We start from the raw sequence: 23,649 nt of genomic DNA on the forward strand, positions 1-23,649 counted from the left end.
GTGGTAAAAAGATTAAGGTAGTCAACTCAAAAAAAGGCAACGACCCTTAAGGCTATTTTTTCAAGAAAATGATGTATTTCAGTGGCAAGTGACAATTTTGTCAGTATTATGTTTTTACCACTGGTTCTCATGGCAGGGATATTATGCCACATCTTAAATTGTAGGCTGGTGACACTTATTGTCTTCCTGAATAATAATTGTATGTGTTCTATGGAATTATTCTAAAAATGGTTATTTTTTTTCACAATACACAACACACAAAAGAATGTTATAATTTCATGGTACCATGGGGACAATAGCTCTGGGATTTTACTCAATAGACCAATGAACATTTATATCTAATTTTCTCAAATATTATGAGTAGGCTTCTACCTCAAGTCCCCCTTTCTCAGAGACTGAAACATACAGAAAATGACACTCAGACATGAATAATTTATTGACATAAAATAAAAGTTTAATATATGTTTAAAATATTAGTATACAATGTACTGATGTAAAAAAGGAGTTAATGAAATACTAGTATTTTGCTCTAATGGTCATTACATCAAATGCCAGTGCCAGTGGAGCATACCAACCAACCCACTAGTCATCATTTGCATTTTGCTTGAATAATATTTGGTCAAACATTTTTACCGGTAAGTCTGTTTGCTACACTTATGGCACATAAATTCCTGTAGCTTTACATTTTTGTTTATGACTTGTTATGGAGATTGTATACCACACACTTGCATTCGTATGGAGATCATAATCTACACAGTTGTATTCGTATGGAGATTGCAAACCATGCACTTGTATTCGTATGGAGATTGCAAACCATGCACTTGTATCCATATGGAGATTGTAAACTAAACACGCATATGTTGTCAAGCCAATTTTTACATATTTCTGTATAATTTCTTTGTTAATTTTGTACCAAATACATATATATAATTTCCCGTACATGCCTTGATTAACATATTTGAAAATAATTATATAGGTTTATTTTATGACAACAGTCAACTATTATGTTCACTGATGTTCAAATGCAATAATGTATATACATATTTAAGTATACATTTACATACATTACAGAGGTATGTCTATGGTTAATTTAAGTACATTTTAATGATTCAGTACACAAATGAAATTTTGGTAAATATGCCCTTCTATTGGAGATGCATTTCTAATAGAGTAAACATGGTGCATGGTGAGTGTTGGTGGTTGCATTATATGACACACACTTCCCATATAAATAAGGTTGTCATTATTTTTTAAATGAGTGCAATTGAGTACATTAACTACACTCAAACAGCAAGACTTATACGGATAAGAGACAGGAGATAGTATTGGTGGTAATGAGAACAATGTTATCAAAACTAGATTTAATATATGCCGTGTGACTAAAATCCCTGCAATATATACCGGTACACATGATAAAACATGGTTGTACAGAGAGCCAAAAAATAATTAATCTCACATTTAATCCCTCAAACCATTGAAAACTGCAATTCAGATTAGATTGTATTTGTAAGTTGACAGTGGTTTATATATTAAGTAAATTACAATGGAAATGTGCATCGTCGCATATTTGCATACATTTGAAGTTATGTATCATGGAGGAAGTGCTAAGATGTGGATAAACCTTTAGTGGTAATAGATATACCGGGGTACATAGCTTAATATGCAAAAAGGCCATACAAGGCATGAAAATATTGGATATATGTAAAGAAGGCAACACATTCAGATATTGCAGAAGCTTGATAATTATAAAACAGTTTCTATCTCAAGAATATCAACATCTGTTGGTATATACGAACTGAGGAATGAACGCTTTGCATCTGATATCCAGAGTGTACTGACAGGATGACGCACATTATAAGCTTCTTCAGCAACCTGGTGAAGTTGGTCTGCTTCACTTCTTCCAGTTTGCTCAACCATCCGTGAGAGTTCCCCCAAGGGATTTTGTAGCAGTAAATGTGGTTCATCAAATTCTGCAACTCTACCGTTACTCATTACTAATATTCTATCCGAATCCATGACAGTATTCAGTCGATGCGCTATTGTCAGTACAGTGCAATGCTGAAATCTGTTACGGATTGTCTCCTGTATCAAGGCATCAGTTCTGAAATAACATAATCATATGATGTTCATTACACCAATAATAATAAATTTTGCATTATATACATCATATTTCATATATGGTATGAAGAAACTCGTACAATGAAATTATTTGGATTCAAAGATCTTTGGCAATATTTGGTCCTTGGTTCTTTGAAAATAATCTAAACAGTATTTTATTATTGTACAAGACATGAGTCAGGTATGCCCAGTTCTTACCTAGGGTCCACATTAGCTGTAGCTTCATCCATAATGAGAATTCTATTGTTTAAAAGTATAGCTCTTGCAAGACACACCAACTGTCTCTGCCCTACACTTAAATTTGACCCTGAATCCGCTAGTTCAGCTTCTAAACCACCAACTAAATCTTCTACTGCTGATTTTAACTGTACCTAGGAATCAATCAATTTAATAATCATTAATAACACGCCATAATTGAATCTAATCATTCCATTATAACCACTGAAGTCACTGTAGTACCATAACTTTATAGCTAAAGCCGGGCCTCGTATACAAAGCTGGCAAAGAGCATTCAGTTTTCAGAAGTCACTTTACTTTATCACTAGCTTGTATTATGCTGTTATAATTATTATTTCTGACCATTTCTGATTGTATTTTCTAGATTCTTTGGTTGAACACATCATTCAAAGTTCAAAATTGCGTAGGGATTAGGTTGATACAGTGTAATAATGTTGGCGCTGACACGCAACTTTGCATGATCATTTGAATACTGCTATAAAAAGACTGGTAGGATGTAAGACATTTGGGGTGAAAGTATTCAAAAATCAGTAGAATATTGAATATTGGATCCCCTCAAAATATTGTGCACCTGTAATTCAATATGTATTCATACAAAGTTTGATTGAACTTGTCAAGGCAAGTGCGAAGATTCAGGCCTATTTTATGTACAGAATCAGTTTGGCATATTCGATCAAATTAAAAACAAAACTAATATGTGTATAACAACATGTCTTGTCTTTGTACTAGGTTTAAAAGAAACAGATTAATGTATGTCAGAGAAATGGCCCAATGTTTTTGGCAAAGAGTCACCCATTCAATGACAGATAAATTGTTTATTTTTCCAAATGTTGTTGGCAACTTTAATGTGGCTACATAGAGAAATCGTTTATTACTGATCAAAAATGAATGAAAACTGAAACAGCAAGATGATGTATAATAACACTTTATAAATACCTGCTCAAGTGATTGCCAAAGTTCAGCATCTGAGTGTTCAGTGAATGGGTCTAAATTTTTTCGTAGAGGCCCAGTAAACAACATAGGATCCTGACATGCAACAGACATAAAAAAAAGCATAACAATTCATCGTTTTTAGTTGCACAATATATTGATGATGTGCTCTGATGATGTACGGTATATGGGCGACATCAAGACTGTTTAAAGTGTTTGTTTTGATCTGTAATCGGCAATCAATGAAGATGTTAAAGAAACATGTTTTACTAAATTACAGATGATGAAAGACTACAAGACCAAACGCAGTTATTGATGTATAACAACATGTCACCAGATTTATAGGAATGGTGTACAGTTAATCTATTCATCAATAATTTTTAATATTCAAAATATAAGACATACCTGGGGTATAATGGACACTTTAGATCTTAAATCATGTAATCCTAGTGAACTGATATCCACACCATCTATCTTTATAGTACCACTAGGTTCAGCCAGTCGATATATAGACGAGATTAATGAACTTTTACCTGCACCAGTTCGTCCTACAATACCAACCTATCATAAACAAAAAAGACGTCAACAAAGAAATGGAATCATGAAATACATCATGACAAATATAGGGATTCTCGTTTACTGTTTATATTTTATTTGACATGAAATAAACCATCCATGGCCATTATGAAAACCGCTACTCAACACTTACAAAAACGTACACAAATTCATAATACATGTAAACGTGAAAACCATATCATAATGCAGATATAGTACGTTACATTGATTTTTAGTCCTCATTCAGACAAAACTAGGTTTCTTAAACAGGGACTGATGCGATGCATGGCTTGTAACACATTTTATTGCCTGTATAAATATGTAGAATAACATTGTTAGAAAAAGAATACATTCCAGGAACATATATCGCCAGCAAAGAGACACATCATTGCTTCTATTCTCTGATGAGGACAAAAGACAAGTGGAAATTTTTCCCGCTAAACCCAAAGATAATAAGTGCAACCCTGCTTGTCAGAAAGTTTCAAATTTGGCATTAAAATTCAATTAAACCATATTTCTATATTCCATGATAGATCTGTGTGACCATCTATCATTCATAGTGGCATTTAAACAAAAAATATAAAATTATGATTTTTATAATTTTAGTGAGAACTGAAACTTACCTTCTCTTTAGCTCGGATACAGAGGTAAATATTTTTTAATACTGTAGGTGAATCTTCAGAATATTTAAATGACATAGTTTCCATGGTAATAATGCCGTGTTTAGGCCACTCTGGCTCAGGTTTACAGTGATTATGCAGTGCAGCTTCAGGTGCAAGTTGAGTGTAGTCATAGACTCTCTCTACCGCAGTCATCTAGAATAATAGGACACAAAAACATTTTATTACAAGAGATCAACAAGATCTTGATAAGTTTAACAAAAATATTTTAGGATTAGTTAATTGAATTATGATTTTTTTTAGTTCTCAAAGATTTATAACAAAATAACAGTCAAAATATTTGTACATAAAGTACACTATTTTCTGGTAAAGTTGTAACAGCAGCAGAGTTTCAACACCCACCCAGTAATTTAAACTCTACATATTGTATTTTACATAAATATACATCACATAGGAACTATATCAAACAATGCAACAAAATGATTTTGAGGTTTGAAAAGTCAAACAATGGAATCTGTGGAATGTGTTTTTAATTTATAGCCCAATTCACTGATTTCAATTTTATATCATTGCCTTACCTGATTTTCAACCTCAGCGCTTTGTCTGACACACCACTGAAACACACCCATCAAGGTAATTGCATATGCCAAAGAAAGACCAACTAAACCGGCATTTAAATCTACAACATAAAACAGTAAGTTATACCTTCAATATGTATATTGAAATGACCAGTACTAAAGTCTTTCATAGAGTTAGCCTTAGGAATATTTTCAGATAACACACATCAATCAGTCTAGTCATTTTCAAGATAACACATGTATTCACTAAAATGAGAAAATTTAAGTTATCAAAACTGAATGATTTAATTCTGATACAGGAATGAATATAGTCAATCAGACTGAAGTTCATTCAAGGTGTCTACAAACAAAATATTGACATAGCTGGGCAAGCCATTTTCAAGTTTAATAGAAATACCATTGTTCACCAAAAATGACAGAAATATTCACTATAATTAGGGAATAAAAGGTATTGTCACAAAATGAACAAATATGAGTGAGAACTCTCCAAGGTACATTTCTAGGGATTTGAAACCCATACAGCTGATGGTTGACGATGAAAGGCGATCACTAATATGAACAGCTTCACTCTGTGAAGCAAAGTCTGAAGCTGGGCATTATTTTCCCTATTCATAATATGTTTCAACACATGTAAACTTTGTTTGAAAACAAAGACTTGACACTGTAAAATCTGTATTAGAAACCGCGGCTTCTATTAAAATGGTACAAGGCAAGAGATGCGATTTCTATTAGAGCATCTATAAATATGAGAAATGATCAATTTTTGGTTCTCAATGGATGCATTAAAGATGCATCTTCTAATGCAGATTTTACGGTACTCCATACACACTTCACTGGAGTGTACAGACTTACTTTCTGCTGCTAATACTGAAGAGAACGATACTGTTGTAACAAAGCATGCACATAACAAATCAAGGCGTATAGAGAACCATCTACTACCAGTCAGATGTAGAAACCATGCTTCTGTATGCAAATCTTGATGCGCATTAAACTCTCTTATAAAAATATCCTCAGCTTTGAAGGCACGAATTGTCCACAGACCTTGTAGAGATGCTGACAGATGTGAATAAACAGGACTACGAGCTGAAAAAAGGAAATAATAAAGTTTCAAATTTTATATTACCAGTTTTCTAATATATGGGCCAAATCAGTAACGTCTTTAGCCAAATCTCAATACAAGCCAGCAATGCATAGTTCCTATTGTGTATTGCATGTGAAAGAGTATATAATATATACAAAACAATTATCCATGTTGGTCCCTTAATAGAGAATTGTAATTTTATTCTTAAAATGTTATGACACAAATTAATTAATGAATCATTAAAATGTACTTAAATTAATTATATTTAAAGTGGAGAATTGTTTTGCAGGAACATGTGTCATAAAGTGTACTGTGAACCGTTTAATTTTCACTGCTAGAAATGTTCTTGATTTCCAGATTGTGAAGACAAAATATCATGAAAGTCACTGACACTGTATAGAGAAATTGTCACTGCTAAAAAACATTGCGACTTTTCCTGACTAACACAATATGTAACAATTTGCGTCTCCGAAATTAAAGTGTCTTAGACTAAATACATATTTCGTTTTTTTTTATGGCTTTAGATGTGTGTTGTTATAGACTCAATTAACAATTTGAAGTGCTGTACCCATAATGATTAATCCTTCCACCTAGTTTGAAGAAAATTTGACAATAGACTTCGACCAAGCAGAGACCAATAAATGCCACATCAGAAGTTATAAAGGTTGGTAATATTTGCAGTAATTGATTGTCATGTTAAGGCATTACAAAACATTTCAAAGGGTATAGTTGATTAGTTGAAAGTTGATTATGCCTTTCAGGAATAATTTTATTACAACTGTAAATTTTAATCATATTATATAGCCACCTGCTTAGAAAATATAATTCTACAATACTATGTATTTATTATAAACTATTGAATGCGTCTTGAGTATAGCACATTGTCTGCTGAAAGCTGCCATCAATAACCAACATCAGCAGCCAATATATTAATAGCTAGCAATAATATAGAACAAATATTTTTAGATTGCCATGTACACAAGAGCAAACTCAGAGCAGGTGTCAATGTTAATATTCAGTAACACAAGTAAAAAACAAACTTACTGACTCCATCTAGGCGTTTGATATTTCTCGATGTTGAAAGGAAATAATGTCTGAGATAAAGAAAGAGTAAAGCTAATGGCACTGTTGGTATAAACACCCATGGATTAATGACACCTGCAACAATTACAATGCCTAAAGAAAGCAAGGCACACTGAAATAGAGAAAGAAAAAAAAGGTTATTTAATGTGATAATATAAAACAACACAAATGGTGAATACACAATATACCATTCATGAGGTTTCCCAGCTGTGTAACATAACTGGTAGATAAGGTCCCTAAACACAACATACAAAATCTATGTAATTTTCAGTGAGGTAACAATACTCATCATCAGTTGACTACTGCTAGAATTCTGATTTTCAATACTAGTATCAACATGCTGGTCAAAATAATGTGAACAATATTGGCTGAATTAATAAAGTTGTAATTCACCTGGACAAAGTCAAAGAAACACCAAGGTAATAAATCATCCATGAATCCAATATCTCTGGAAAATCTATTCAAAATACGACCTTGAAGAAAGCAAAGTTATAAAATATTATAAGTATTATGAATCATAAATACATTAACATGGATGAACCATAAAAACATGATTTTAGACTACCTCAGACAAAGTGGCATGACCACGTACAGGCACTGCATGATTATGCTAAACCTGGTGATTATACTAAAGAAGCCATATACACTGTAGCTTCGTTATAACGAACTCTTTGGGAGACATACAATTAGTTTGTTATAGTGAAATGTTCACTATATTGAAGCACAGTGCAGTGCATAGCTTAGTCTGAGTATTTGAGTATTTACTCAAAGTCAAAATTGACTCATGATATGATATGATATGATATGATATATGATATGATATGATATATGATATGATATAAAGTACCTAGAACTTGACTTGAATCTCATTGTGTCCAGATTAAATTTAGTGTATAGATAACCGAACAATGAAGTAATTTGATTCACAAAAAATTACATGCTTTATCAAATATGCATAAATTTTTCAACAATATACTAACAGTATTTAGAGCTATATTTATTTTATTTGCATATGAAATGTATTTTTTATATTCACATCTCTAACACCTATGAGGCCACACAAAATATATTAGTGAATACTATGAATGGCATCAGCTGCCATGGTGTTAAATGTAAAAAACTTTCACACCATATGTTATTTCAAAGAGTTTGTTAAAAAGGTCTATGTTTATTTTATCCACCCAGACACCAATGATGTAACATCATAATTGAAAGCTACTCACCCACAGGGTTTGTGTCAAAAAAAAGGATGGGAGCTCTGATGATAGATGAAAACATACTGTTATGTAAATTTTTGGAGGCAATAACACACACTCTGTAGAAGAGGAATGCTCTGATCAACCCCATGATGACAACTGTAAGCACCAAAGCTGTGTATATGTAAATGTACCTATCTCTGTCTTCATTGGAATAAATAAATATATCAGTCTGAAATAAAATGTAGTCTCAGTGTTAATTAAATTGTTATTTCTCGGAGCACTGCGTCTTATTCGTGAGAACAAATAAACAAATGAGTAAACAAAAACTAAAATAGCAACAGACATATTTATAACTGTTTTGGAGTTGAAATAATTTTGCTAGGGCTTTGTTCATACAAGAAACTTCTTTGGGATTCACAAAAAATCAAAGCAAAGTAACGCAGTTGGGGGGTTGATAATCTCCTCAAAGTCTGTACATGTTTAATGAGTTTTAGGTGCTGTACAACATTCTATGATTACCGGTATGTCATTTTATTATAAGATATCAGGATTATATACAATATTTTCTATTAGATTGATGTTAGCAAGTGATTACAGCCAAAATCAAAATGAGAGATTACCAAAAATGACATAAATATTCATCAAAATTAGAGAATCTAAAAATCAAACAAATCTAAAAGAGGTCTGCCCAAGGTACATGTACTCGAAAAAAAAAATGCACAATAGCTAATTACTATATTTTTGCTGCTGTCAAAGTTCACAGTTTGATTATTTAAGAGTGCTCACAGTGAAAAATTGACTTAATTACCCCCACTGACCCAATTCACTACTACAAAATTCATGATTTTCCCTATCATGTGAACTTCTCTAAAATTTACATCTCACAAAATTGAAGCCACGTACAGTATCAGTATATTTCATCAAGTCAAGACTATATCCACTAATGGTGACGAACATTAAATCACACGAGATTGAGCATGCCCATTATCCAATCACAATGATTCAAGACAATCAGTAAAAAAAAGGCTGTATTATCACATTGGCTGCTGAAAGCATCAACAGCTAGCTAAAACGAATGAGAAAAAATTGCTTCAGCTAGTGATGTGTTTAAAGTAATCATAATAATATAAATTATATTAAAAACAAGTCATTGTCAATGACACGTCCCCGTTCCGTTCATATTTGAGTGACATATACATTCAAAGCAGATCATGACCGAAATGCACCTGCATATGTACAACACATTGTGCTAAATCTGAACAAAATCCATCCATGCATGACTGAGATCCGGTTCTGGAATTGTGAAAATACGTGATTTTGATGCATTTTCCGCCTTAAAATGGCCATCATTCCACTATCGTTAAGCAGATCATGAAACAAATGCACATATCTATTTGTGACATGATGTACCATGTGTGTGTGAAGTTTGAACTTGATCAATCCAGACATGTCTTGGATACGGATCCAGAACTGAATTCTTTAACAAAATGGCCGCCAGTCGGCCATTTCGAACTTGATGCGAAAAAAAAAAAGACGTGCATCAAGGTCCTATTATGTTTAATGTATGTACCAAATTTGAACAAAATCCATCCACGCATAACTGAGATACGGGTCTGGAATGGTGAAAATGTGCGATTTCAATGCATTTTCGGCCTTAAAGCGGGCCCCCATTTGGCTATCGTTAATGAGATCATGAAACAAATGCACATACATATTTGTGACATGATGTACCTTGTGTGTGTGAAGTTTGAACTTGATCAATCCAGACATGTCTCGGATACGGATCCAGAACTGAATTCTTTAACAAAATGGCCGCCAGTCGGCCATTTCGAACTTGATGCGAAAAAAAAAAAGACGTGCATCAAGGTCCTATTATGTTTAATGTATGTACCAAATTTGAACAAAATCCATCCATGCATAACTGAGATACGGGTCCGGAATGGTGAAAATGTGCGATTTCAATGCATTTTCGGCCTTAAAGCGGGCCCCCATTTGGCTATCGTTAATGAGATCATGAAACAAATGCACATACATATTTGTGACATGATGTACCTTGTGTGTGTGAAGTTTGAACTTGATCAATCCAGACATGTCTCGGATACGGATCCAGAACTGAATTCTTTAAAACAAAATGGCCGCCAGTCGGCCATTTCGAACTTGATCCGAAAAAAAAAATGACGTGCATCAAGGTCCTATTATGTTTAATGTATGTACCAAATTTGAATGAAATCCGTCCATGCATAACTGAGATCCGGGTCCGGAATGGTGAAAATGTGCGATTTCAATGCATTTTCGGCCTTAAAGCGGCCGCCATTTGGCTATCGTTAATGAGATCATGAAACAAATGCACATACATATTTGTGACATGATGTACCTTGTGTGTGTGAAGTTTGAACTCGATCAATCCAAGCATGTCTCAGATACGGATCCAGAACTGAATTCTTTAAAACAAAATGGCCGCCAGTCGGCCATTTCGAACCCGATCCAAAAAAAAAAAATGACGTGCATCAAGGTCCTATTATGTTTAATGTATGTACCAAATTTGAACAAAATCCGTCCATGCATAACTGAGATCCGGGTCCGGAATGGTGAAAATGTGCGATTTTGATGCATTTTCGGCCTTAAAATGGCCGCTATTCGACTATCGTTAATCAGATCATGAAAAAAATGCATGTGCATATGTCCCATATAATGTGTGATGTATGAGTGAAGTTTGAACTTAATCGGTCCATGCATGTTCGAGATACAGGTGATCACGGACGGACGGACGCACGGACGCACGGACGGATGCACGCATGCACACAGGGCAAAACATAAGTCCCCGTTTTCGGACTGCGTTCGAACGGGGACTAATAAAAGCATATTTTACTGATCACCTCATTAGTGCTGTTTAAAGAGTTAAAAGCTGCTTCTTCTGCTGCATAGTTGCTTTCTTCTGTGTTTGCCCATACTGACAGCCACCAATCTGACATTACAAACACAGTCTGGAAATGAAGATACAGTTGACATGAATTGACATATCCTATTGAAATAATGTGAAAATTAATAAAATCTGCCCCCTTTCCTCTTGTTATGGCAAACTCCTTACAAATCACTATGGGTATGCAAGAGAGGTAGCTGCTCTACAATAGCAATGACATGAACCTTTTGTGTGTGATGTATGTATGAAATGATTGAATGAAATCTGTCCAGTCACGCCAAAATCCAGTTACAAAAGGCAGAAATGCTAGATTCAGACATACAGACTTCATCAGGAAGTGAACTAAAAATGAAGACATATTCACCTGTGTGAAGAGGTTGATTATAAGTAAGACAGCAAATACAAGAGCTCCACCACCAGCTTTGAAGTATTCCACATAAATTCTCCATCCTATTGTACTTGTTCTTCGTTCCTCTTCTTGCATCTTGGCTACTGGTTCTTCAGGCTTAAAGAAACAACAAGGTATAATATTTCTGTCCTTATTTCTTCACATTGTTTGTATCATACATTAATTTCCATTCATGCCACCCACATCCTTTCATTACATAAGTGCTTAGTAACAAGCTTTGATCTGTCACATTTTTTTTTGCCTAATTTTAATGAATGTATTAAAGTTTATCAATGCACTCTGTGATACAAAATGAATATACACAAGATTTAAGATTAGATTGTGCATGCTTTGCACAAGTAAATATAAGCTTAACATGCATCTTACCATGAAATCTGAGGTCAATGAAGATAGTGACATCTTGGAGGAAGTCAAATTAGATTTAGATTTAGATACTGCAAGTCTACACTCTGATGATGATGAGATAGAAAGAGGCCTCTTTTTCTCCTCCTCATCATCATCACGTTTCAATAATTTAGCAAAGTCAACACCCTTGTCCAACAATTCATTGAATGTACCAATGTCAGCCATCTCACCCTGTAGATGCAAATTATAATTGACTCAAGTAAGCAGCAAGTTTGACTTTAAACTATCATAATTTCATATTACTGTAATAATGAAGTTATTTAGTTGTTGATCACCATAAGCATGGTGGTTATTGCATTGCAGCCACGATCGATAGACCTTAGTTCAATTATGTTGACCACCATAGACTCAATAAAAAGGGCAAACTAAAGTCACGAGCTGAGATTCATTTACTAACAGATGCAACTTTGGGGGAACCTTGGTTAAGCTCAGTATATTAAATTTCCATGATGATAGAAAGGTGATCACATAGCCCTGCCATGAAGCACCAAGCATGAAAGTCAGGAGAGGCAACAGTAATATTCAATGTCTGACACTGTCGCCTGGCACAAAAAATATTTGAAAACCAAATTATTAAGTTGTTTCTTAATTTATTTAACCTATCTATATCAATCCATTTTCAATTAAAGGGGCACAATTGGTACAATTTCTTCCCGAATTCTCTGTTTCAAATACCATACATAAATGACACAGGTGCTATCTATGGTCAAAATAAGTTACATTTTAAATGGTCATTTTTTGGTTTCTGTGCACTGCTATTAGAAATGTGCTTCTAAAATAGCAAATGTGGTATTGACTCGTTTCATATGCTTAAACATGTTTAATCTCAAATGAATACACTGTGTGTGTAGTCTATAATCCTACAGCCAGCATTATATCATTTGAGTGTCACGGACAGACCTAATATTCAGTGGAGCTATACATGTACACAGGTTGCTAGTTGTTTCAGCACACCACTCCACCCAATTACCGTCCAACAATCAGAATAGTTATTGAAGTTACCATTTAAAAACAGGGTATGGTATAATGACAGAACTACTACTTGGTTGAAGTGTTGACTAGATGTTTGTTGAAATGCATCTTCTGATTCAACTCAATGAGTGATATGATATTAAAATTATGTTGAACAAGTCATCAACTATCATTTTAATATCAGTGGAGAATAACCTGCAGGAACCCAGCATGGTTATAATCATTTAGTTACTATTGTAATATCATCTAATTACCAAACATGTTTGACATTTGTAGATTATCTCCAAATGCTTACCTCTTTAAGGATGAGTATTTTATCAGCAGCCTGCAAGTACTGCAGTTGATGAGTTACTAAGATGCATGGTTTAGAAGACAAATAAGTTTTAATGCATCTGGAAATAATAACAAATTGCAGTTAACATTGTAATTAATCTTGAAACGCATCAATAACCCAGTGGATTGGTAAAGATTCAACATAAATGCCTCAAATTGAAAACTAGAAACACAAGACATTTTACTAGTCTCTGTTTTTGTATTAAAGGATGTTTGCACCAAGTATGAATGAAGTGGAAATTTTGTGATTTTTGTATTCTTATTTCTGTGCCTAAGATGCAGTTAACATTGTTTTTTCATGACGATGTAATAAATATTATTATTATACATCTGTCACCGTAACACCATAAGTTACAGCGTGCCGTACTTTTGCGGTATTTTACAGGGTATTTTCATCCTACCATAGAAAGAAATGCGAATTCCAAATATGGAATGATTACGTGCATAAGCATTCCAAATATGGAATGATTACGTGCATAAGCATCCTCTAATAATAAAAACAAACATGGCTGCCACCAGAGTTTAACCGGACTCCACACAAAGATGTTCGCTGATTCTGTTCTAAACATTTTGGATTTCGGGATTCCCACGATGTATCCTTGGAAGGAAAAGATGTATAATAAGGTCATTATGAGGATACCTTAAAGTATGCACTCAGACAGTACGCCGTGGCATCGGTTGACACTCCCGCTGTACTGTCTACGTGCATACTTTGAGGTATCCTCGTAATAACCTCATATTCACTTACTTGTTAAAAAGATGTCTTCCAACAGCAGCATCAACTGCACTCAGAGGGTCATCAAGAAGATACACATCTGCATCAGAATAAATAGCTCTTGCTAAATTCACCCTTGCTTTTTGACCTCCGCTTAAGGTCACACCCTTTTCTCCAACCATGGTCATGTCTCCTTGTGGTAACATTTCTAAATCCTAAAGTAGGAAACAAAACATTCTATTATTTCTTTATCCTCCAAGCAGTTATCTGCAATGGACAGATAAGAATAGTCATTGTATGATTTCCAGTGCACCTAAACATGATATTTGTCAAGAATAAACAAACCTTTACTACATTACTACATCAGCCTCCACTAGATCTTAAAAACTTAGGAATTAGGTAGGAGTTCTGGTTTATATCAGAATTTTCAAAATGTTGCTGCTTTATGGTTATTTAAAAGGTACTGTTCATCACACTGCATCTAGTATGATACGAGTCACACACGGACTAATTCAACATGTGTATTAAATATATTGACAAATCCTGTTCATCACACTGCATCTAATATGATATGAGTCACACATACTAATTCAACATGTGTATAATATATTGACAAATCCTGTTCATCACACTGCATCTAATATGATATGAGTCACACACAGACTAATTCAACATGTGTATAATATATTGACAAATCCTGTTCATCACACTGCATCTAATATGATACGAGTCACACACAGACTAATTCAACATGTGTATAATATATTGACAAACCCTGTTCATCACACTGCATCTAGTATGATATGAGTCACACACAGACTAATTCAACATGTGTATAATATATTGACAAACCCTGTTCATCACACTGCATCTAATATGATATGAGTCACACACAGACTAATTCAACATGTGTATAATATATTGACAAACCCTGTTCATCACACTGCATCTAATATGATATGAGTCACACAGACTAATTCAACATGTGTATAATATATTGACAAACCCTGTTCATCACACTGCATCTAGTATGATATGAGTCACACACAGACTAATTCAACATGTGTATAATATATTGACAAATCCTGTTCATCACACTGCATCTAATATGATACGAGTCACACACAGACTAATTCAACATGTGTATAATATATTGACAAACCCTGTTCATCACACTGCATCTAGTATGATATGAGTCACACACAGACTAATTCAACATGTGTATAATATATTGACAAACCCTGTTCATCACACTGCATCTAATATGATATGAGTCACACACAGACTAATTCAACATGTGTATAATATATTGACAAACCCTGTTCATCACACTGCATCTAATATGATATGAGTCACACACAGACTAATTCAACATGTGTATAATATATTGACAAACCCTGTTCATCACACTGCATCTAGTATGATATGAGTCACACACGGACTAATTCAACATGTGTATAATATATTGACAAACCCTGTTCATCACACTGCATCTAATATGATATGAGTCACACACAGACTAATTCAACATGTGTATAATATATTGACAAACCCTGTTCATCACACTGCATCTAGTATGATACGAGTCACACACAGACTAATTCAACATGTGTATAATATATTGACAAACCCTGTTCATCACACTGCATCTAGTATGATATGAGTCACACACAGACTAATTCAACATGTGTATAATATATTGACAAACCCTGTTCATCACACTGCATCGAGTATGATATGAGTCACACACGGACTAATTCAACACGTGTATAATATATTGACAAATCCTGTTCATCACACTGCATCTAATATGATACGAGTCACACACAGACTAATTCAACATGTGTATAATATATTGACAAACCCTGTTCATCACACTGCATCTAGTATGATATGATTCACACACAGACTAATTCAACATGTGTATAATATATTGACAAACCCTGTTCATCACACTGCATCGAGTATGATATGAGTCACACACGGACTAATTCAACACGTGTATAATATATTGACAAATCCTGTTCATCACACTGCATCTAATATGATACGAGTCACACACAGACTAATTCAACATGTGTATAATATATTGACAAATCCTGTTCATCACACTGCAACTAGTATGATATGAGCCACACACAGACTAATTCAACATGTGTATAATATATTGACAAATCCTGTTCATCACACTGCATCTAATATGATATGAGTCACACACAGACTAATTCAACATGTGTATAATATATTGACAAACCCTGTTCATCACACTGCATCTAGTTTGATACGAGTCACACACAGACTAATTCAACATGTGTATAATATATTGACAAACCCTGTTCATCACACTGCATCTAATATGATACGAGTCACACACAGACTAATTCAACATGTGTATAATATATTGACAAACCCTGTTCATCACACTGCATCTAGTTTGATACGAGTCACACACAGACTAATTCAACATGTGTATAATATATTGACAAACCCTGTTCATCACACTGCATCTAGTATGATATGAGTCACACACGGACTAATTCAACATGTGTATAATATATTGACAAATCCTGTTCATCACACTGCATCTAGTATGATATGAGTCACACACGGACTAATTCAACATGTGTATAATATATTGAAAAACCCTGTTCATCACACTGCATCTAGTATGATATGAGTCACACACGGACTAATTCAACATGTGTATAATATATTGACAAACCCTGTTCATCACACTGCATCTAGTATGATATGAGTCACACACAGACTAATTCAACATGTGTATAATATATTGACAAACCCTGTTCATCACACTGCATCTAGTATGATATGGGTCACACACGGACTAATTCAACACGTGTATAATATATTGACAAATCCTGTTCATCACACTGCATCTAGTATGATATGAGTCACACACGAACTAATTCAACATGTGTATAATATATTGACAAATCCTGTTCATCACACTGCATCTAGTATGATGAGTCACACACAGACTAATTCAACATGTGTATAATATATTGACAAACCCTGTTCATCACACTGCATCTAGTATGATATGGGTCACACACGGACTAATTCAACACGTGTATAATATATTGACAAATCCTGTTCATCACACTGCATCTAATATGATATGAGTCACACAGACTAATTCAACATGTGTATAATATATTGACAAATCCTGTTCATCACACTGCATCTAGTATGATATGAGTCACACACAGACTAATTCAACATGTGTATAATATATTGACAAATCCTATTCATCACACTGCATCTAGTTTGATACGAGTCACACACAGACTAATTCAACATGTTTAAAATACATTGACAAATCCTGTTCATCACACTGCATCTAATATGATATGAGTCACACAGACTAATTCAACATGTGTATAATATATTGACAAATCCTATTCATCACACTGCATCTAGTTTGATACGAGTCACACACAGACTAATTCAACATGTGTATAATATATTGACAAACCCTGTTCATCACACTGCATCTAGTATGATATGAGTCACACACGGACTAATTCAACATGTGTATAATATATTGACAAATCCTATTCATCACACTGCATCTAGTTTGATACGAGTCACACACAGACTAATTCAACATGTGTATAATATATTGACAAACCCTGTTCATCACACTGCATCTAATATGATATGAGTCACACACAGACTAATTCAACATGTTTAAAATACATTGACAAATCCTGTTCATCACATTGCATCTAATATGATATGAGTCACACACAGACTAATTCAACATGTGTATAATATATTGACAAACCCTGTTCATCACACTGCATCTAGTATGATACGAGTCACACACAGACTAATTCAACATGTGTATAATATATTGACAAACCCTGTTCATCACACTGCATCTAGTATGATATGAGTCACACACGGACTAATTCAACATGTGTATAATATATTGACAAATCCTGTTCATCACACTGCATCTAGTATGATATGATTCACACACAGACTAATTCAACATGTGTATAATATATTGACAAACCCTGTTCATCACACTGCATCGAGTATGATATGAGTCACACACGGACTAATTCAACACGTGTATAATATATTGACAAATCCTGTTCATCACACTGCATCTAATATGATACGAGTCACACACAGACTAATTCAACATGTGTATAATATATTGACAAATCCTGTTCATCACACTGCATCTAGTATGATATGAGTCACACACAGACTAATTCAACATGTGTATAATATATTGACAAATCCTGTTCATCACACTGCATCTAATATGATATGAGTCACACACAGACTAATTCAACATGTGTATAATATATTGACAAACCCTGTTCATCACACTGCATCTAGTTTGATACGAGTCACACACAGACTAATTCAACATGTGTATAATATATTGACAAACCCTGTTCATCACACTGCATCTAATATGATACGAGTCACACACAGACTAATTCAATATGTGTATAATATATTGACAAACCCTGTTCATCACACTGCATCTAGTTTGATACGAGTCACACACAGACTAATTCAACATGTGTATAATATATTGACAAACCCTGTTCATCACACTGCATCTAGTATGATATGAGTCACACACAGACTAATTCAACATGTGTATAATATATTGACAAACCCTGTTCATCACACTGCATCTAATATGATATGAGTCACACACGGACTAATTCAACATGTGTATAATATATTGACAAATCCTGTTCATCACACTGCATCTAGTATGATATGAGTCACACACAGACTAATTCAACATGTGTATAATATATTGACAAACCCTGTTCATCACACTGCATCTAGTATGATATGAGTCACACACGGACTAATTCAACATGTGTATAATATATTGACAAACCCTGTTCATCACACTGCATCTAGTATGATATGAGTCACACACGGACTAATTCAACATGTGTATAATATATTGACAAACCCTGTTCATCACACTGCATCTAGTATGATATGAGTCACACACGGACTAATTCAACATGTGTATAATATATTGACAAATCCTGTTCATCACACTGCATCTAGTATGATATGAGCCACACACAGACTAATTCAACATGTGTATAATATATTGACAAATCCTGTTCATCACACTGCATCTAATATGATATGAGTCACACACAGACTAATTCAACATGTGTATAATATATTGACAAACCCTGTTCATCACACTGCATCTAGTTTGATACGAGTCACACACAGACTAATTCAACATGTGTATAATATATTGACAAACCCTGTTCATCACACTGCATCTAATATGATACGAGTCACACACAGACTAATTCAATATGTGTATAATATATTGACAAACCCTGTTCATCACACTGCATCTAGTTTGATACGAGTCACACACAGACTAATTCAACATGTGTATAATATATTGACAAACCCTGTTCATCACACTGCATCTAGTATGATATGAGTCACACACGGACTAATTCAACATGTGTATAATATATTGACAAATCCTGTTCATCACACTGCATCTAGTATGATATGAGTCACACACAGACTAATTCAACATGTGTATAATATATTGACAAACCCTGTTCATCACACTGCATCTAGTATGATATGAGTCACACACGGACTAATTCAACATGTGTATAATATATTGACAAACCCTGTTCATCACACTGCATCTAGTTTGATACAAGTCACACACAGACTAATTCAACATGTGTATAATATATTGACAAACCCTGTTCATCACACTGCATCTAGTATGATACGAGTCACACACAGACTAATTCAACATGTGTATAATATATTGACAAACCCTGTTCATCACACTGCATCTAGTATGATATGAGTCACACACGGACTAATTCAACATGTGTATAATATATTGACAAATCCTGTTCATCACACTGCATCTAGTATGATATGATTCACACACAGACTAATTCAACATGTGTATAATATATTGACAAACCCTGTTCATCACACTGCATCGAGTATGATATGAGTCACACACGGACTAATTCAACACGTGTATAATATATTGACAAATCCTGTTCATCACACTGCATCTAATATGATACGAGTCACACACAGACTAATTCAACATGTGTATAATATATTGACAAATCCTGTTCATCACACTGCATCTAGTATGATATGAGCCACACACAGACTAATTCAACATGTGTATAATATATTGACAAATCCTGTTCATCACACTGCATCTAATATGATATGAGTCACACACAGACTAATTCAACATGTGTATAATATATTGACAAACCCTGTTCATCACACTGCATCTAGTTTGATACGAGTCACACACAGACTAATTCAACATGTGTATAATATATTGACAAACCCTGTTCATCACACTGCATCTAATATGATACGAGTCACACACAGACTAATTCAATATGTGTATAATATATTGACAAACCCTGTTCATCACACTGCATCTAGTTTGATACGAGTCACACACAGACTAATTCAACATGTGTATAATATATTGACAAACCCTGTTCATCACACTGCATCTAGTATGATATGAGTCACACACGGACTAATTCAACATGTGTATAATATATTGACAAATCCTGTTCATCACACTGCATCTAGTATGATATGAGTCACACACAGACTAATTCAACATGTGTATAATATATTGACAAACCCTGTTCATCACACTGCATCTAGTATGATATGAGTCACACACGGACTAATTCAACATGTGTATAATATATTGACAAACCCTGTTCATCACACTGCATCTAGTATGATATGAGTCACACACGGACTAATTCAACATGTGTATAATATATTGACAAACCCTGTTCATCACACTGCATCTAGTATGATATGAGTCACACACGGACTAATTCAACATGTGTATAATATATTGACAAATCCTGTTCATCACACTGCATCTAGTATGATATGAGCCACACACAGACTAATTCAACATGTGTATAATATATTGACAAATCCTGTTCATCACACTGCATCTAATATGATATGAGTCACACACAGACTAATTCAACATGTGTATAATATATTGACAAACCCTGTTCATCACACTGCATCTAGTTTGATACCAGTCACACACAGACTAATTCAACATGTGTATAATATATTGACAAACCCTGTTCATCACACTGCATCTAATATGATACGAGTCACACACAGACTAATTCAATATGTGTATAATATATTGACAAACCCTGTTCATCACACTGCATCTAGTTTGATACGAGTCACACACAGACTAATTCAACATGTGTATAATATATTGACAAACCCTGTTCATCACACTGCATCTAGTATGATATGAGTCACACACGGACTAATTCAACATGTGTATAATATATTGACAAATCCTGTTCATCACACTGCATCTAGTATGATATGAGTCACACACAGACTAATTCAACATGTGTATAATATATTGACAAACCCTGTTCATCACACTGCATCTAGTATGATATGAGTCACACACGGACTAATTCAACATGTGTATAATATATTGACAAACCCTGTTCATCACACTGCATCTAGTATGATATGAGTCACACACGGACTAATTCAACATGTGTATAATATATTGACAAACCCTGTTCATCACACTGCATCTAGTATGATATGAGTCACACACAGACTAATTCAACATGTGTATAATATATTGACAAACCCTGTTCATCACACTGCATCTAGTATGATATGGGTCACACACGGACTAATTCAACACGTGTATAATATATTGACAAATCCTGTTCATCACACTGCATCTAGTATGATATGAGTCACACACGAACTAATTCAACATGTGTATAATATATTGACAAATCCTGTTCATCACACTGCATCTAGTATGATGAGTCACACACAGACTAATTCAACATGTGTATAATATATTGACAAACCCTGTTCATCACACTGCATCTAGTATGATATGGGTCACACACGGACTAATTCAACACGTGTATAATATATTGACAAATCCTGTTCATCACACTGCATCTAATATGATATGAGTCACACAGACTAATTCAACATGTGTATAATATATTGACAAATCCTGTTCATCACACTGCATCTAGTATGATATGAGTCACACACAGACTAATTCAACATGTGTATAATATATTGACAAATCCTATTCATCACACTGCATCTAGTTTGATACGAGTCACACACAGACTAATTCAACATGTTTAAAATACATTGACAAATCCTGTTCATCACACTGCATCTAATATGATATGAGTCACACAGACTAATTCAACATGTGTATAATATATTGACAAATCCTATTCATCACACTGCATCTAGTTTGATACGAGTCACACACAGACTAATTCAACATGTTTAAAATACATTGACAAATCCTGTTCATCACACTGCATCTAGTATGATATGAGTCACACACAGACTAATTCAACATGTGTATAATATATTGACAAATCCTATTCATCACACTGCATCTAGTTTGATACGAGTCACACACAGACTAATTCAACATGTGTATAATATATTGACAAACCCTGTTCATCACACTGCATCTAGTATGATATGAGTCACACACGGACTAATTCAACATGTGTATAATATATTGACAAATCCTGTTCATCACACTGCATCTAGTATGATATGAGTCACACACGGACTAATTCAACATGTGTATAATATATTGACAAACCCTGTTCATCACACTGCATCTAGTATGATATGAGTCACACACGGACTAATTCAACATGTGTATAATATATTGACAAACCCTGTTCATCACACTGCATCTAGTATGATATGAGTCACACACAGACTAATTCAACATGTGTATAATATATTGACAAACCCTGTTCATCACACTGCATCTAGTATGATATGGGTCACACACGGACTAATTCAACACGTGTATAATATATTGACAAATCCTGTTCATCACACTGCATCTAGTATGATATGAGTCACACACGGACTAATTCAACATGTGTATAATATATTGACAAATCCTGTTCATCACACTGCATCTAGTATGATATGAGTCACACACAGACTAATTCAACATGTGTATAATATATTGACAAACCCTGTTCATCACACTGCATCTAGTATGATATGAGTCACACACGGACTAATTCAACATGTGTATAATATATTGACAAACCCTGTTCATCACACTGCATCTAGTATGATATGAGTCACACACGGACTAATTCAACATGTGTATAATATATTGACAAACCCTGTTCATCACACTGCATCTAGTATGATATGAGTCACACACAGACTAATTCAACATGTGTATAATATATTGACAAACCCTGTTCATCACACTGCATCTAGTATGATATGGGTCACACACGGACTAATTCAACACGTGTATAATATATTGACAAATCCTGTTCATCACACTGCATCTAGTATGATATGAGTCACACACGAACTAATTCAACATGTGTATAATATATTGACAA

General features: G+C 34.2%; 1 protein-coding gene across 1 annotated transcript in view; it reads right to left on the reverse strand.

The window, feature by feature from the left end:
- Positions 1-429: 429 nt before the first annotated feature.
- LOC100371624 (ATP-binding cassette sub-family C member 4-like) overlaps positions 430-23,649 on the reverse strand; it is a 78,536-nt gene continuing 55,316 nt past the window's right edge. Inside the window, exons 12-26 of the mRNA XM_085501979.1 lie at positions 14,189-14,370; positions 13,403-13,499; positions 12,097-12,306; positions 11,686-11,826; positions 11,278-11,385; positions 8,426-8,630; positions 7,596-7,675; positions 7,164-7,314; positions 5,891-6,121; positions 5,039-5,139; positions 4,464-4,655; positions 3,691-3,846; positions 3,292-3,381; positions 2,317-2,489; positions 430-2,101 (exon numbers count right to left, since the gene is read on the reverse strand). Of these exons, the coding sequence (XP_085358105.1) occupies positions 1,744-2,101; positions 2,317-2,489; positions 3,292-3,381; positions 3,691-3,846; positions 4,464-4,655; positions 5,039-5,139; positions 5,891-6,121; positions 7,164-7,314; positions 7,596-7,675; positions 8,426-8,630; positions 11,278-11,385; positions 11,686-11,826; positions 12,097-12,306; positions 13,403-13,499; positions 14,189-14,370 (2,475 nt within the window). The 3' untranslated portion in view covers positions 430-1,743. The remainder of the gene's footprint in view (positions 2,102-2,316; positions 2,490-3,291; positions 3,382-3,690; positions 3,847-4,463; positions 4,656-5,038; positions 5,140-5,890; positions 6,122-7,163; positions 7,315-7,595; positions 7,676-8,425; positions 8,631-11,277; positions 11,386-11,685; positions 11,827-12,096; positions 12,307-13,402; positions 13,500-14,188; positions 14,371-23,649) is intronic.

This window comes from Saccoglossus kowalevskii, chromosome 1 (assembly GCF_978046115.1).
Source record: "Saccoglossus kowalevskii chromosome 1, keSacKowa6.1, whole genome shotgun sequence".
Classification (NCBI taxonomy): domain Eukaryota; kingdom Metazoa; phylum Hemichordata; class Enteropneusta; family Harrimaniidae; genus Saccoglossus; species Saccoglossus kowalevskii.